The sequence below is a fragment of the Telopea speciosissima genome, chromosome 2 (assembly GCF_018873765.1).
Source record: "Telopea speciosissima isolate NSW1024214 ecotype Mountain lineage chromosome 2, Tspe_v1, whole genome shotgun sequence".
NCBI lineage: Eukaryota > Viridiplantae > Streptophyta > Magnoliopsida > Proteales > Proteaceae > Telopea > Telopea speciosissima.
In genome coordinates this window covers 63,244,748-63,262,112 of record NC_057917.1, presented here as the reverse complement: position 1 = coordinate 63,262,112, position 17,365 = coordinate 63,244,748, and the positions used below count along the sequence as shown (strand labels likewise).

Genomic DNA, 17,365 nt, shown 5'->3' with positions numbered 1-17,365 from the left:
CTTATTCAACATTCATTTCTTTTTTATTTGGCACAATAGTTTCGGGTAAAGATCTTGGTTGATACTTGACAGTTGATACCAATTCGAAACCGATAAAAATGAAAATAATAAAATATTGATAAAAATTAGTATCGGATTGGTATCATCGCCAGTTAGCGTTATAGTACCATGACACGATGGTGTTATGATCATGATCAATATCAATTTATATTTACATATCAAAAAATTTGCCACCATGATGTCATATTGCCAAATCGTGGTCATGACACCAAATCATCATATCGCCAACATATGGGCATCATGGCACCATATAGTGATTTAGTGATATGACGGCATTCAATAATATTTTTGATACACCGATACAAATTGATATTGATCATGGTCATGGCGCTACGATGCTATATGATGATGATACCGATTTTTATCAATATTTGATTATTTATAATTTCTATACGTACCACTGTACCAGATTAGTATTGACCGAGACCGATACCTAAAAACTATTGTTGTGAAATAAAGAGTAGATGTTGAATAAAAAAATTTTAAAAATAATAAATCATAGAAGAGAGAGAGAGGAAATGAAAAGTTATCGGTTAATGAAATGGGTCAGAGAATGAGTTGAATTCATGTGTCGGCCTAATCACTCACTTCACGCAAGTGAAGATTTACTGGACTCTATTAGCACTACCAAATTGGCAACAAGGAAAAGTAATACCTGGCACTGAGGTTACGTTTGGATCCCAAGAATGGCAAAAAATTCAAAAAAATTTGAATTTAAGGAGAGAGATAGACACATAATACAATCATTACATCAACATGATTTTTGTTTCATTATGTTTTTTCTTTTCTTTTCTTGTCTCATTACAGATATTTTGTTGTACATTTCCCTTGACCCAACTGGTCAAAAACTCGCCATGCCTCACAATTTTTAAAAGCATGGTTTGGGCTGCATTGGGATTTTGAAATGGATATGGGCTTTATGAGTGAATGAGTAGATTAGATGAGATGTGATATGGGTATTATGGAGTAACTCCTTCGATGATTCATTCAATCCAATTGATTTATTGAAACTCTTTTTCCTATGTTCATTTTTGCAGTATAGTTTTACACTTTTACCTCCTTTCCCTGCTCATTTTGCAGAAGCTGTCATAGGGGATTCGGCTCCTCTTCTTGGAGGGCATCACCCAATGAGAGCCCAATGAGGCACGGACGACTGGGCTGTGCTGTGCTGCACACATCCTGGCGTGTGCCCAGTTAGCCATTGGGATGTGTGTGGCACAGCCCAGCCATTGGATGCCTCGTTGGGCACTCATTGGGCGATGCCCTCCAAGGAGAGGAGCCCAATCCTTCATAGGTTGGCTAATTAACCTTAACATAGGTGATTTATAAAGGAGCTGTTATTGAATTGGGCTGGGTTTAGCATGGACAGGAGAGCCCAATGGACTTCCTTAAGTTGGAGAACAGAAGACAAAGCCTACACAAGAGCCACTCATTCTTTGGTGTGGCCTTGTGGCCTCGGTTATGGACTTATGGAGCCAAAGAAGAGAATGGCAGAGATGGCCCATTTGTAAGGTGGATCCGTGGAGAGAGGGAGAAACGACCTTAAAAAGTTTGAAATTGAGGTCCCACATTCCCACGGTCCCACCCAGCAGCAGTTAGTATGCCAGTAGAACTCATCTTTGATTTCCCCATTCTTTGCGGAACTACCTCTCACTCATCTCGTCATTAATGGCTAAATTCTCTCACTCCTTCAGCAATCTCTCCCTCTCTCTCTCTCTATATCTCTGCCCCATCCTTCCCTTCTTAGAACCTCATAATCTCTGTGTCTCTGCAACACAGATAAATCTTCTACCAAAAGAAAAGAAAAAAAAAAGATGGAAACGAGGTACGATCTTCCCCTTACCTTACTTTCATTCCCAGTTCTAGCAATTTAGTAAGGGTTGAATCTCTTGATTTGGCTTCATATTTAGTAGGGTCCAACCAAATTGACCAAATTGATCAGTTTATAAGCAGTGACTATTGGTTGATTTCATTTACTTTAGATTTTTCTGTTCTTAGAAGATTTTAGAAGGGAAGCAATTTCCTATATGTCCGATGACCAAACTCAACTAGACCAGGAGAGGAGAAAACCTTTGTCTCACTCTAGCTACATTTTAAGCTTCTGACCAACATTTTTAAATTGAAAAAATGGAACCTTTTATCTAACAGAGTTATCTATGAAATGAAATCATGGTGGGTCTGTTCGTTCTATGATCCCAGTCCCTTCCCCTCACTACAAATCTAGGACCACAGAACATAGGAAAGCAAGACAAGTAAAATGCCCAGAGAATCATCTTGGTTGGTTCTTACTCTCTCTCTCTCTCTCTCTCTTTCTGTTGGACATTAAAATAGTTTTAAGGTTATATTGCTTTGTTTCTTCTTCTTGTTAGAAATCTGAATTTGGGGGTTTCTCTTTTTTGTTGGATTTAGGAATTTGGTGTCTACATCACCTTGTGACCTTCATCTTCACATACATGGTACGATTTGCAGACTTAACAGAGTAAGAACAAGTCTCAAACACAAACTGACAACCATTTGTTACATATATAAATCCTTTTGTTATTTCATCTTCTTTCCTCATATCTCTGTATGCAGGAACTTGTGGTTGCAAAATCAGCTAAATTAGCCATCCTACTCAAAGAATGCCACCATGAAGAGAAGCCTTCCCTTTCACTCCCAGACATCCCTGGCGACACCAAAACCTTTGAGCTAGTTGCAAGGTTCTTCTATGGTTTTGAACCGAATCTCTCTGCTTCCAATGTTATCCCTCTTGCCTCTCTTGCTTACTATCTAGAGATGACAGAAGTTCACAGTCCCAATAACCTCTTGAACAAGTCCCTTGCCTTCTTTGAGCAGAGAGTCCTTCCCAGCTGGAATGAATCCATTAAGGCCTTTAGAACTTCAGAGAATGTTATTAAGCAAGCTTCATCACTTGGTTTAATCGATGCCTGTTTGGATTCACTCACCAAGAAGGCACTTTCAGATCCCCACCTTCTTGGTGGACCAATCCAAGATGACATTAATGACAACAACAACAGCAACAGCAACAACAATGGGGAGAGTTGGGTTTCTAGGAGGAGGCTTTTTGTTCATGACTGTCAATCAGAAGATTTGAACACATTGCCTCTCTGTCTTTATGAACTCATCATGTTGGCCATGATTAAGCATGGTGTTCGATCAGAATACATAGCTGGGTCACTTTTCCGGTATGCAAAGAAGTGGGCTTTCACAGAATGTGGAGAGGCAAGTGTATTGATGTATGTGAAGATGGTTCCTCAGAGAGAAGTCATTGAAGTTGTTCAGAGGCTTTTGCCTGATAAAAGAAGCTTAATACCTTGCAAGTTATTGTCTGAAATGCTCCGAGCAGCGAATGCCTTGCAAGCAAGCTTGGATTGCATAAATGGGTTTGAACTTAGGATTGGGAAACAACTTGATGAAGCCACTGTGGAAGATCTCTTGATACCTTGTCAAAATTACTCGAGGGAAATGCAGTATGACACACAGTGTGTCAAGAGAATTTTGAAGAACTTCTATGGGAATTACCCATCTAAAGATGATCCATCTAAGCTCATCACAGTTGCAGTGCTGATGGATGAGTTCTTGGCAGAGGTTGCAGGGGATATTGATATGCAGAAGGACACATTTACATCATTAGCAGAGATGTCGGTTGCTGCATCAAATGGGACTGGAAGGAATGCTGATGGGATATATAGAGCCATTGATATTTACTTGGAGAAGCATGGTTTCCTGACGGAATCAGAGAGGGATGAGGTATGCAGGATGCTGGATATCAATAATATTTCAGCCGCGGCACGTGGACATGCAGCGAAGAATGAGAGGTTGCCGCTGCGGGTGGTGGTACAAGTGCTGTTTGTGGAGCAATTGCAGCTGAGGAATGTAATTGCCAATGAAATGCAAGGTTTAGAGGAGAGGTGGGGAAGGGAGGAGGAGGAGGAGGAGGAGGTGGGGGTGGGAGGTGGGGAAGAGGAGGAGGTGAGGATAGAGATGGAGGAGATGGATGGGAGGGTGATGGAGTTAGAGAAGGAGTGTTATAAGATGAGGAGAGAGATTGAGATGGGTGGGAGAAGCAATTCACTAAAGAAGGACAACGGGAGCTTGTGGAAGCAATTGAAGAGGAAGCTTGGGTGCACTAGTAGCATTCATTGCCATGTGAAAAAAAGAGGAAAAAAAGAGGAACATGCATACAAGGGATTTTCTATTATCTACAAATAGGGATGTAAACGAATCGAATTCGAACTAAAGATAACATTGTTCATATTCACATCTGATAAGTTTTCGAGCGAATTTGAGTAGTTTTTGGAAATCTATTTTTTGAATATTCCTTTAAACAGATATGAACACGGATCAAATATCTGTTCATTTACGCTCCTAGTAGAAATAGGAAAGTAGAATCATGAGTCTGAAGAGAGTAGCATTGAGTGGCGGAGGATGTGGAGTGATGAATCCACTACCTAACTGGGGTTGATGTTGAAGTGTCATATTTGAATTTAGAAGGATGTCCTCGTGAATCTTTTTTATTTAAATAACTATTATGTAATCATATTCTTATTCAGGTCGGATAATATCTGGTTGAAATTGAATTATCTACACCTGATTAGATTTCGAATGGATTCGGTTAGTCTTTGGAAACCAAATTTTTTTTTTTTGTTTTAATACGGATTCCTCTAAACGGATACGAACATGAATCGAATACGTTACATCCCTATCTACTATAAGTACACGGTATCGGATCGGGTATCGACTAGATTTCAATACTAATACCGATATGTATTGGTCCGGTTGTATCATACGTTTTTGCTCTCAAAGAAACATATACCAGCATTATTGACCATTTTACCCTTTGTTCATATAGTACCACTGATTCAATATCGACCAGGTATCAGTGTCGGTTGATACCAATAGTCATCGTCCAGAAAAAAAAAAAGGCTAAAAACCCCTAAACCCTAATTTTCGTGTAGGATCGATCTAAAAGCAGGATGGGCCATGGCCAATTCTGATCTAAATCGGCCCAAAATGGCTGATCCGATTTTTTCAAACCCTGTGTTGGAGTCTAATTTTGTTTGGCAGGATTCTTTTCACTTTCGGTTAATAGTCGCTTTTGATGCATTGTTGTTTGGTTTTATAGTTTAATGAAATTTTGAAAATTTTGGTATGGGAATGTAGATTGATCATTGAAGAGAGAATCGATCTACCAAAATTTATATACTACAACACGTCAACACCCAAGGTTCTCCAAGTCAATCCAAGGACCTCTTCAAATATTCAAACAAAATTCTTGGTTTCCAAAACCCTAGCTAACTCTCAAAAGCAAGAGAGCAAGAGAGAGAGAGAGAGAGAGAGAGAGAGAGAGAGAGAGAGAGAGTGGAGTTCGTCCAAGGGGAAAGAGAGAAAATTCGGTTAGTAGTGCTGGCCGGCTCCCCCCCCCCCCCTTGTGTTTATATATGTGAGGCTCTAAAGAGCCTGACTTAATAATCTCAGTGAGAGTCTGGCTCTCTCACCTCCTTGACTTGAACCTGTTTAATCTCAGTGTACTTCTAATAGGTGAAGAAGCAGAATCTTAAAGGGAATAATAAATAAAATATTTATTTTCTATTTAATGAATAATTAAATTATTGCACCACATCCATTGAATTAAATAATCTAATTAATTAATTAGCAAATCCCAGAATTAACCTTACATAATAATAACACATTATGTACCAACCCTCCACTAATCAACATCATCATTATGGAATCTAGGACATGTACACATGTACCGCCAAACCTCATTCCATAGTACATGTCCATATCAGAGCATCCGTATACGTGATCGGAATCCGCAAAACGCAATCAAACATTTTTAATCAAAACATACATTTAATCTATCATTTTATGTGAAAATAAGTTTTGCAAAAATCATTTTCAAAACGGTACTGAATCTAGATTCTGATTCGGCCATCTATAGACAATCTCTATGTTGATGTTCCCCAATCGGGTAGTGGAGACCATGTTGAGTAACTCTTTCACTCACAAAATGTTTGCGCATTCCCAGAACACTAGCTTTGATTCTCTGGATCCTTAGTCATTGAAGATCCAAAGAATGCGTTCACATTTTGTAGTAATAAGGTCTTTTCAGGTACTGGGTCTCGGTGACACGTGTCTATCACAATCCTACATCTAGCAGTAATTAATGAGGGAATCGACAATGGCAGAATCTTCGCCAATGCACATCATAATGTGCACTCGCATTCGTACTCTGATATCAACATGTCTAGGCATAACCAATGCGACGACCATATGATAAGGATGCCCAACCCAAACCCTAGTTGTGAATACCATTTTAAGTTAAACTTAAAGACACATGATGCTCAAAAAATTTATATCACATGTGATAATATTAAACCAAAATATATAGACAGTTCAATACAAAGTAAACCGGAATGAATTGGAACAAACTGGGTTAATTTGATGGACACAAATCCAACAAACAAAACAAAGACTTTGAGAGTGTGTATATATATGGACACTCTCTAATTTATGGCAACCATAGATCTTCATTATTCAAGAGACTCACAGTTAACATCTACTTCAACATTGCATTTAATTTAAGCATTTAGCGAATGCGTCTGCACAAGGTAACACCATCACCAATAGAAATTTGTGATATTTCTATATGGGGATCAGAAGCCAAGTAGGAATTGAAATCCATGATAGCCCTTCTGCTATCCTTTAAGAACTCATGGGCATCCTCTTCATCAACAGCAACTGAGCCATTCCATAGTGTGTTATCGTAAGCAATGAGTCCTCCAATCTTTACGATCTTCATTAATCGCTTGTGGTAATTAATGTAATTAGGCTTATCAGCATCCACAAATGCAAAGTCGAAGTACTCCATTCCATGCTCACCACCCTGCATGGTTACAACATAACATGTAGATGGAGAAGGGTTTAGAGAAAAGCAGGGGTGGCCAGTTAAGAATGGTAATATAAACAATACTTGAATCATCGATCATCACCAGTCTTACATTGTCCAGCATTTCATCTAAAACTGATAAAGCATTTGAATTGATAAAGTTGATTTTGTGCTCCACACCAGCCTTTCGTATGAGCGGCAAACCGGTCTCATAGGCTTCTCTATCTGGATCAATTGCTGTTACCTGCCAAATCATAAAAGTTCTTGATATTAGCATCTACTCCTTATAATGTTTTCATCATGTATAGACCATGCATCAATAATTGTGTGGGTTCGGATTAATAGATGGATGTGTGAGACCTAATTGTACTCTATTTCAGGGTTAGTCCCTGCTCCCGTCTATATAAAGGAAGCAATGCCCATTGGTTGTTATTTACAATTGGGCCTCACTCTATTTCAAGGTTAGTCCCTGCTCCTGTCTATATAAAGGAAGCAATGCCCATTGGTTGCTAGTTACAATTGGGCATCATTATGTGTGAGACCTAATTGTACTCTATTTCAGGGTTATTCCCTGCTCCCGTTTATATAAAGGAAGCAATGCCCATTGGTTATTATTATTGATAGATTGTGTAGAGAGGGGAACGGACAAGACTAACAAAGGAGGGAAATGAACATCTGAGGAGTTCTTCAAGAAGTGATATGGATTTGGGTATAGTTCCAATCAAATCTATTACTATTTTTGCATGCATTCTTTGATTCGTCATATTGATCCTATAAATTATTTCCATCATTCGCAACCATTTTTCCTCATGGTTCTGCGTAGGGATGCCCTTGGCTAATTTTAGAACCAGTCCATTACTATCTAGTTTAACAAATTTTCCAACTGGATTAACAGTTTAGTTACAATTTGGTGGTAATTAAACCAGGCCTGAGCCAACCCGGTCATGATTGAAAGGATGAAAGCCTTTGTAACCATACTATTTGATCATCGATACCTACCTTACCATCATCTGGCAATGCAAGAGCAGTGGTTAAGAGAGAATAACCAGTGAAAACTCCGAGCTCCAATGCCTTCTTGGCATTTATGATCTTCAAAAGCATGGATAAGAACAACCCTTCATCAACAGGAACTTGCATGATACTCCTGTATATACGCAATATTTCTAGTCATCTCTGAAAGCTTTTGTATAATAATTAGTAGTTACTAATTACTAGAAATGACTAAGTTGCAAGTTTTAGGTTAGGGGGCTTACGCAAAGCCATATTTCTGAATGGTGACCTCTCTGATCTCCTTGAGCTGCTCATGCTCTCTTGGGTAAGAACTAGTCTTTAAGATATACTGCACACAAAAGAAAAAAAAGGGAAAATTACATCTCCCTACCCTGTACTTTGCCTTAATTACACATTTCTCCCCTTGGTTTTCTACCTTACATACATTCTCCTGTAGTTTTCAAAAAATTACTAAAACCTCCCTTACCGTTAGCTTCTGTCTGTTAAATACTGATGTGGCATGATTAATTTTTTTATAATGCCCGAACTAACCCTGGGTCATTTTAGGATGACCCATTTACCCTTTTGATTTAATCCCAAACTAACTCTTGGTCCATGTGAATAGACCATTTAACCCTCCCTTCTTTACTTCTTCTTCTTCTCCAGCAACCCCTTTCCTGTAAATGGAACCCACCAAAATCCACTTCAATGGATTCAGATTCATGAAGTTAATGGTAAGATCCACTCTGGAGTATAGGGTGAAGATCTCACGGACTCTGGATCTGATCTCTCCTCTGTCATTATCTGAAACTGAAGAATTGTGAAGAGACGGAGGAGTAATTTCTGATGGCGAGATGGGCCACCCATGGATCTCTTCTCCTTCAGATGCAAAAATACTACTCTATAGCCGATATTGCCTTGGAACTTAAGAAGGTTGCGGCGAAAAAAAGGAAGACGAGAGAGGAAAGTGAAAAGAAGAAGATTGAGGGAGTTAGGGTTTTTTTTTTTCCATCAAGAGGAGGACACTTGCAAAGACGCAAACACTTCAGGTCGCGAATGGACCATGGACAACTTGTAGTGAATCCTTCACAGAGTCATTTTCGAAAGCAGTAGGCTCTGAATTATGAGAACCACTAATGGATGTTTCTTGAGTTCCAAGCTGAAATGAGAAAAAACAGGGAAAAAAACCGAAAAAGAAAAATGAAAAGATTTGAGTCCCAACCGAGAAACTAAAATGTAGGCAAAAAAGTTGAATCTGAAACCTATGCAATCAGATTATGAACATGAATTACAGCTGATTATTTTGCTCATTCCTGTAGCAAGGATTTAAGAATTAAATGAAAATTTTTCCGGTTTTTTTTTCCTTCTAGTTTAAAGCAGAATTTCACGGAAAAACTTGAATTCGTTTTGCATTTCAAATTCTCAAAATTAGAGATCATCAACCGTCGGAAGTCGGAACGATCGTCGTCTTTTACGACTGATTCTGTTTCCTTTTTTGACGGTGGAGGAGGAGGCAGTAGTGGTGGCGGTGGTGGTGGTCCTGGCTGTGGAGGAGGAAAGTAATGGGTGTTTAAGGTTGAAGATGATGAAAATGGTATCATTGTAATTCTACTTGTGGTATTTTAGAACAAGGGTAATATCATCTTTTCAAATCATTAACTAACAACACTCTAACACTGTCAGCCATAAAAGGTCAAAATGTAAGATGAAAAAACCAAAGGGAAGAATGTGTAATTAGGGTAAAGTACACGAGAGGGATATGTAATTTTCCCTAAAATATGGTGATGCTCACCATTATTACAGTTGATGACCAAACCAGCAAGTCAGAGAGAGAGAGAGAGAGAGAGAGAGAGAGACCTCTTGAAGGGCTTCGCTTTGGAGGATACACTTACGAGGAGCTTTTGTGTTTTCCATGGTTAACTCGGGGGGAATACTCATGTTTTGAAATAAGATGGTGGATTGAAGGTGAAGCACATAGAAGGAACGAAGGATATAGATATATAAAAGAGAAAGACGGAGAAGCATTCAATTCAGACACCTAACCATGGCCACGGAACCTCTCCGCTCTCCGCCAGTTGCTTGAAACTAACTAAGGTGATCACAACAATGCAAAACCGTCACAGTTATTTATGGGAATTTTTATCCTCTCAATTACATTGCCTGTACTTTACGTCAAGTACATCTAATAGAGGGAGGTGGACCCCACCTAGGGCAGTGTGTTCGGATAGGGGGTAGGATAGTCATTTTTGCCTCCTCTGTTAGATGTACTTAACGTCAAGTACGGGCAGTGTAATTGAGAGGATCAAGAAGATCCTATTTATGGCACATAGATTTTGACTAGGGGTGTCAATTCAAGGCCCGGCCCGGCAGAACTGATGGAGCCCGCCCGACTAAAGCCCGGCCCGGCCCGACCTGTTTACTAAATGTGTCGGGCTTAAGCCCGGCATGTTTAGTAACCGGGTGGTCTCGGTGTGGGGTCTTAGCCTGTCGGGCGCCCGACTGGACCGACCGAATGCTAGCCCGACCTAGCCCGACCTTGATGTGTAAAGATATCCAGGAACTGGGTGATCTTCCATCCTCTCCTGCTGCTCCTTTCACCTTCAACACAGAACCACCACCACATATATACGCAATATTTTCTTATCTATGATTTGATTAACTCCTCCTAATCTAATCTTCCATAAAGAAACAATTTAGTTTCAATTTGATGATAGGAGATCTAATATAAGGCTCTTGATGATACGTACTATACCTGATAAGCCGAAGTTCTTGCACCAAAGACGAAGTCGGAGGGGAAGTCATGGCGACTATATTTGGGTGAGTTTTGGCAACTATATTTGGGTGAGTTTTGGCCTGAACCCACCTCTGATGAAGCTAATAGACAACTTAGCAAATGAAGAAGAAGAAGAAGAAGAAATAGCCAAATTGACTACTCCTTTCCTGAACCCACCTCTACTATTATTTCACTCAAATCGTTCACTGTTGATGAGATGGAACCCATTGCAGGGTATAATATTGTATTAACATCAGTGCTGAGAAGTGTCAATTTAAAAAGATTGAATCCATTACATGACATTTGGTCTGAAACATCAATTAGTCCGACCGTTTAGAGTTAAATAGGTCATTAACCCAACCGAGACCCGTTTCAGGCCCGTTTAGTCCAAATAAGGTTGCACCGATTAAAGACCGAACACCGATCGACCGAAATGAAACCGTACCATGCCCGCCCAATGCAAGCCCGAATGCCTAAACAGTCGGACACGGTGCAGCCTATAAAATTGGTGAGGCCCGTTCAGGCCCGACTGAGACCGACCGAGCCCGACCGATTGACACCCCAAATTTTGACAGAAGAAAATATACACTTGCTACTCCCATGCTATGATAAATGATAGACATGCAGCTGTCTTTAGGAATGTAAATGAATAGTCGAAATCCGTTTTCGTATCCGTGTCCGTATCCGTTTAGCACTATCCGAATTCGTTCAAAAGCTAATCGGATGCGGATGCGGATATAGCACTAATGAGCCGAATCCGATCCATTTACATCCCTAGTTGTGCTGTCATGCGTCATGGTGAGAGAGGATGTAATGGTAAGGAAAAAAATTTGCTGCTACCCAGGTTGCAGGGATGTTTCTGTTACCAGGGCTTGTAGCCAAAGAAATGGAATAATTTACTTTTCCTTTGCTTCATAAATACCCTCTTAGGTTTTAATATTTTTCAAAATACCCTTTTAGATTCCATTTCTTTATTTGTGAATTAATTAAAATGAACATTCCTATAACCCATAACCCGGGTAGTAGCAAAATTTCATCAAGGCCCCAGTGACCAGTGAGATGGTTCTTGCGTGCACGAATTTTGTAGCTACCTGGGTTGCAGTAATGTTCCTGCAGCTACCCAATTCACAATCAAAGAAATAGAATCTAAAAGGGTATTTTGGAAAATATGAAAAACCTAAGAGGATATTTATGAAGGAGAAGTAAATTATTCCAATTCTTTGGCTGCAAGCCGGGGTAGCAGAAACATTCCTGCAACCTGCGTAATAGCAAAAAAATTTCCCACTAAAGAACAAATACAAGAAGCAAAAGTCATTTTGGGTTAATAGAATCTAAAGAAACACTTAAAATTTTGGACCGAGTTTCCCTCCAACAATTTGTGGGGCAGGAGAGGACGGAAAAGGGTATTGGGAGGGAATTTTGGAACATACAAAAACCCTAGGAGGGGTTTGTGAACCCTAGGATAGTGGGTGAACCGTCCTCTATGGGTGGAGGAAAATTTAGTCCTATAATTTTTGTCTTTCCTTCCACTTTTAATCCACTTCCCAACTTCTTTACTCATGATTATAGGAATTGGAATTGGAATTGGTTTAAGTGAATCACTTGATTCCAATCGATTTCTGCAAATTTCTGTTTAATCGCCTTGGTTTCATGTTTAATCTTTATTTTTGTCATTTTTTCATTCTTCTAGTCAGTAAAATAGCCAAAGAAATCACTAAAACTTACCTTATACTTGAAATGTCAGATAAGAATGTGAACGGTGAAGAGATTCCATCACTTTATTGCCATTGCATGAAACTCTAAAGTAGGGACCAGACACTTTGTACAATCGGAGGAGGGGGAGATTATGACTTCGATTCTCTTCACCTCATCATGGGTGAAGAAAAACTCTCTGAAAAATTAGTTCTCGGTTTCTAGGGTCTTTTTTTATGGGCATTTTTTTTTCCCATCATGCTCATCTAAGTTGGATTCTAATTTCTCCATGCAGAGTTATTTTTGTTTGGTTAAAAGTTTTGTGCATGGTTATGTACTATGCACGGAGTCGGGTTCACGTTCACGTACGTTCAGGATCTACATGGAATGGATTTCATTTGAACGGCTGTGAGCCGTTCTCGTACATTCACGTACGTGAACGTGAGTCCAACTCTTATGCACGGTCACGTAACAGAAATGGGATGGAGACAATAGAGACAAAATGACCAAATTACCCTTATTTAAAGAATGGTTGGATCCCCGTGTTTGACCTTCAACCCTAAAAAAAAAAAATCTTTTATGGGAATGTAGATGTGTATAGAACTGTTCTACTATAATGTATAAATTTTAATTACTATTTGTATTCTTTTTCTCATGACTTTATAGAGTTTTTATTTGGCTAAATGATCTGAACAAAACAAACACCAAAGTGTATATACTTCACCAAACTCACAATCAAATAGTCTTACTACAAGAAAAAAACATCAAATAGTTTATGGGTAACAACAAATTGCATTTAATTTAAAGATAGGCAGGAGATCACTACTTGGTCACATGGTCTCTACACCAACATCTGGGCCAATGGGGGGAGCACACCTGGGTATCTACCCGGGGGTAGGTGCATCATTTCATTGTGCCTTGTGAGAGGGCGTAGGTGCACCACCAAGCAAGGATCTATTTCCCTTTAACAAATGCGTCTACACAAGGTAACACCATCACCAACGGAAACTTGCGACATTTCGATACGAAGATCAGAGGCCAAGTAGGTATTGAAATCCATGATAGCCCTTCTGCCATCCCTAAAAATCTCAGGGACATTCTCTTCATCAACAACGACTGATCCATGCCATAGTGTGTTATCGTAGGCAATAAGTCCTCCAATCTTTACGAGCTTCATTAATCTCTCATGATAATGAATGTAATTAGGCTTATCAGCATCCACAAATGCAAAGTCAAACAACTCCATTCCATTCTCACCATCCTGCACAGTTACAACGTGTAGACAGAGAAGCCTTTAGAGGAATGTTGCTCGGTCCAGTAAGATACTTAGATCCCCAAGAGTACAGCGGTCATTTTGCGTAACCCTGTGTCTAGGGATAGGAACCGCATGCCGAACACAACAGGTAGCATTCTCTTTCCCTATATTAATTGGGCAATTTGGCGGTTCAGGCTTTAAATGAAAGAGGTGCACTACCTAATCTGGCCTGGAGTCCATCCATGCCTGAGCTCAAGCCCTAGACTAGTAAGTTTGTATAAGTTGAGTCAATTTCAATGGTTTAACCACCAAGGCCAAGTAATTAAATGGTCCACAGAATAAACAAAATTGAAAGTAGTTGCATAAATTCAAAGGAAGGGCATGTATCAACAATAGTTCTTACTTTGATCAGCATTTCATCTAAAACTGATGTAGCATTGGAATTGATAAAGTTGATTTTGTGCTCCACACCAGCCTTTCTTATGAGCGGCAAACCAGTCTCATAGGCTTCTCTATCTGTATCAATTGCTGTTATCTGCCAAGGCATATAAGATCCCAAGATATTAGCATTATTTCTAACCATTTCTCCCGGCCCCTGGTTCAGGGTAGGGATGCCCTTGGCCAATCGCAAAACCAGTCCATTAATTAACCTGATTAATAACCGGCCAGGCCTAAACCAATCCAGTCTCCCTTTTTCTTTACCAATAAAGAACCCACCAACTTTGATCATCACCTACCTTACCATCCTCTGGCAATGCAAGAGCAGTGGTCAGGAGAGAATAACCAGTGAAAACTCCGAGCTCCAATGTCTTCTTGGGATTTATAATCTTCAAAATCATGGATAAGAACTGCCCTTCGTCAGCGGGAACTAGCATGGCACTCCTGCAATATTTATAGATAAGTCATCTCTGTAAGCTTAAGTTATTGTTTTATGGCCAAAGATTTCATACACGGCCGTTGCAAGCATGCATGGTTGTGTCCCATCTCACAAAGAGTAGGAAAAGTCATAAACCCCCACCCATATTTATTGCCTCGAAACTCCCACCCTCTAACATGCATCGCGTACATAACTGTGTATGAAAACTTCCCCTTGTTTTATCATGAAAAAAATGAAGAAACAAGATCTAAAAATACGATACAATTCGGTTTTTTATTTTTAATTTTGCAAGAGAACGCCAGTTGGTCGTGTAGCCCCAACACTACAACTGGGGCTAATAAGAGTGCACGCACAAACGCCAGTTTCGATTTCGATTTTATTGGGGACTGAGCACTCTTTTCACGTGTTCCTATTTCTAGGCATAGGAACCACATAATCAGCTAGCGTTCTTTTTCCTTTTTTGTTTTTTAATTGGCATGTGACTGATATGTGTTCGTGATATCGGGATCGGTCTCGAGATCAGTCAAAATCTGTTTGTATCGTAAAAACTGACAAAAAATCAGATTTTGTTGCATTGGTTCCCGTATCAGCCAATATGAGTAAAAAATAGGGGGAAAGAGTGCTAACCAGTGTTATGCCTCAGCGTGTACTTACGCCTAGGGATAACCCACAAAAAATGATCGGCGCACTCCTTGGAAAGACGGAAAGGACCAGGGGTGCACTGGTCATTTCGTGTGTGGCTGTGCCTGGGCACAGGTACACGTCGAGGCACAACACCGGTTAGCGTTTCTTTTCTCAAAAAAAATATTAGAAAATTATATTATAAAAAGTAAAAATAAATCGAAAATACCAATCCGATCCCAATATTACGAGCCATTTTAGAACCGTAATGACCGATATTAACCGATTCAATCCCAAGATTCGATCAGACCGATCCAAGGAAAGAGCCACTAATAGTGAGCAGGATTGGTCATAACTCTAGATCGGTCTAGGCGATACCGATCCGAGCTTATGAACCATGGACCTAATCCTTTAGCATTATTCGGGCCACAGTGAACCGAACCAATTAATAAGCTCGATCTCTATCCGAATCAAGGCTGGATTACATTTTAATCCTCTATCTTTCGTTGCTCATCGGTGTTGGATCCATCAAGTAAAGTTTACTGCAGCTGACACAAAGGTATAGGAAGCTCATAATAAAGTTGCAAGTTGTGACTTACCGAAAGCCATATTTCTGAATGGTGGTCTCTCTGATCTCCTTGAGCTGCTCATGCTCTCTTGGGTAAGCACTAGTCTCTAAAATATACTGCAAATTAACAAAAGGAAAAACGGTGATGCCCACCATTATTACAGTAGATGGCCAAAACAGCAAATCAGAGAGAGAGAGAAAGAGGAGAGCTACCTCTTGAAGGGTTTCACTTTGGAGGATGGTGCACTTACGAAGAACGTCTATGTTTTCCATGGTTGAAAACGCAGTTGAAAATTTGAAGAAAATCTGAATGATGGAAAAGAAGGTAATACTATATATATATATATAAAAGATGTATCCAGATCTTCTATGGCACGCTACCCATAGTGGCTTGAGTGGTGCAGATACATGGGTGCGGATATTGACCACCGCCTTAGTGCCTTACTGATAAAGTAGAAGAAATAGAGACAAGAAAGAGAGATAAGAGAAGAGATACCATACCACAATTTAACGTTGTTCGGTTCAGTTTGAACCTACGCCCACAAGAATAATTTTCACTTCTGTAGTTACAAGGAAGACATGGTTCTCCTTTCTTATAGAGAAGGAGAGAATCAAGGAATGAGGATATGATTGATTAATAAAAGGAAAGATAGTGAATAAGAAACAATTAAGTAGCTGTTGAATGAAGAAAAAGAAAGAAGGAAAGAGCAATTTGAGAGAGGGAGAGGATTTTGATTTACAGCACATTTATCCTCTCCCATAGTTATCTCTTCTTATCTCCAACTGTATTTCCTTCTTTATTGGATTTGAAATTCTCCAACTCTGATTCTTTTGAATCATATCCTCTTATACTTACCTTTGTCCGAGTGCCTTATCCAAACGGGGGTAAGACAGTCATTGCATGCAACCATGTGTCTGTGCCGCTCAAGCTACTACGGGTAGCAGGCCGTAGAGGATCTGAATTGATAGAAGATACAAGAGTTTGATTTCTATTCTAAAACACATGAAGTAGAGTTGATTGAAATAGTATGAGCCAGCTATTAGTCGGTTGACACACTAATTGAAGAGGTAATTATTCTGAGAAAAAGACAAATGGGAGTATTGGCGTAGACCATACTTTTTATCAGAACCTATTTTTTATTTTTTACTTTTGAGTTATAAAAAATTATTTGGGAAAGTTTTCATACACGGCCGTGTAAACCGTGTATGTGAAAGGGTCTCTCACAAAGAGTTGGAAAAATCATAAATCCCCATCCATTAATTAATGCCTTGAAACTTCCACCCTCTCACATACACAGTTTACACGACTGTGTATGAAAACTTTTCTCAAAAAATCCCTTAAAAATGAAATAGAAAACTTAAAGAATTGATATGTGCACATGTATGCACGTGGAGAGGAGCTGAACTCACTATCGCCAAGCATTGGATTTTTTTATTTTTTTATTTTTTTAATTTCTTAATTATTGATTATTGAAAACCCCATTTATATGAGAAAAGCTGGTGGTTGTCACTGAGTTAGGGTACAATAAGTATCGTAATTTATTTTTAATTGACTAAAATAATCACCATGACAAATGCATGATTGAATGTACTATATTTTAAAAATATCGTGTTTTGGCTTATGAGAGGACATAAAT

At 39.4% G+C, this 17,365-nt stretch overlaps 2 protein-coding genes across 3 annotated transcripts; one reads left to right on the top strand and one right to left on the bottom strand.

Annotated features, from left to right (window-relative positions):
* Positions 1–2,223: 2,223 nt before the first annotated feature.
* LOC122652783 (BTB/POZ domain-containing protein At5g17580-like) lies at positions 2,224–4,276 on the top strand. Its single transcript, XM_043846635.1, has 3 exons — positions 2,224–2,337; positions 2,470–2,539; positions 2,635–4,276. Exons 1-3 carry the CDS (start codon positions 2,318–2,320, stop codon positions 4,270–4,272), a joined length of 1,728 nt encoding a protein of 575 aa, XP_043702570.1. The 5' UTR covers positions 2,224–2,317; the 3' UTR covers positions 4,273–4,276.
* Positions 4,277–6,648: 2,372 nt separating this feature from the next.
* Positions 6,649–16,009, bottom strand: LOC122652787 (putative caffeoyl-CoA O-methyltransferase At1g67980). 2 transcript variants are annotated; one of them, XM_043846642.1, is made up of 5 exons: positions 15,942–16,009; positions 15,760–15,845; positions 7,952–8,096; positions 7,065–7,196; positions 6,649–6,949 (listed from the first exon to the last, which is right to left on the bottom strand). In XM_043846642.1, exons 1-5 carry the CDS (start codon positions 15,999–16,001, stop codon positions 6,653–6,655), a joined length of 720 nt encoding a protein of 239 aa, XP_043702577.1. In that variant the 5' UTR covers positions 16,002–16,009; the 3' UTR covers positions 6,649–6,652. The 2 variants fall into 2 exon arrangements, with proteins under 2 accessions (XP_043702577.1, XP_043702578.1); XM_043846643.1 differs by lacking the exons at positions 15,760–15,845; positions 15,942–16,009 and adding exons at positions 8,206–8,291; positions 9,800–9,856.
* Between the last annotated feature and the right edge of the window lie 1,356 nt (positions 16,010–17,365).

What these genes read in the sequence shown, in the direction of transcription:
- LOC122652783 (XM_043846635.1), top strand. Translation starts at nt 2,318, where the DNA reads ATGCCCAGAGAATCATCTTG. An exon ending in ATGCCCAGAGAATCATCTTG is followed by an intron (nt 2,338 to 2,469) that starts GTTGGTTCTTAC and finishes TGTTGGATTTAG; the next exon opens with GAATTTGGTGTCTACATCAC. An exon ending in CGATTTGCAGACTTAACAGA is followed by an intron (nt 2,540 to 2,634) that starts GTAAGAACAAGT and finishes CTCTGTATGCAG; the next exon opens with GAACTTGTGGTTGCAAAATC.
- LOC122652787 (XM_043846642.1), bottom strand. Translation starts at nt 16,001, where the DNA reads ATGGAAAACATAGACGTTCTTCGTAAGTGCACCATCCTCCAAAGTGAA. An exon ending in CATTGCCAGATGATGGTAAG is followed by an intron (nt 7,197 to 7,951) that starts GTAGGTATCGAT and finishes ATGATTTGGCAG; the next exon opens with GTAACAGCAATTGATCCAGA. An exon ending in TAGATGAAATGCTGGACAAT is followed by an intron (nt 6,950 to 7,064) that starts GTAAGACTGGTG and finishes GTAACCATGCAG; the next exon opens with GGTGGTGAGCATGGAATGGA.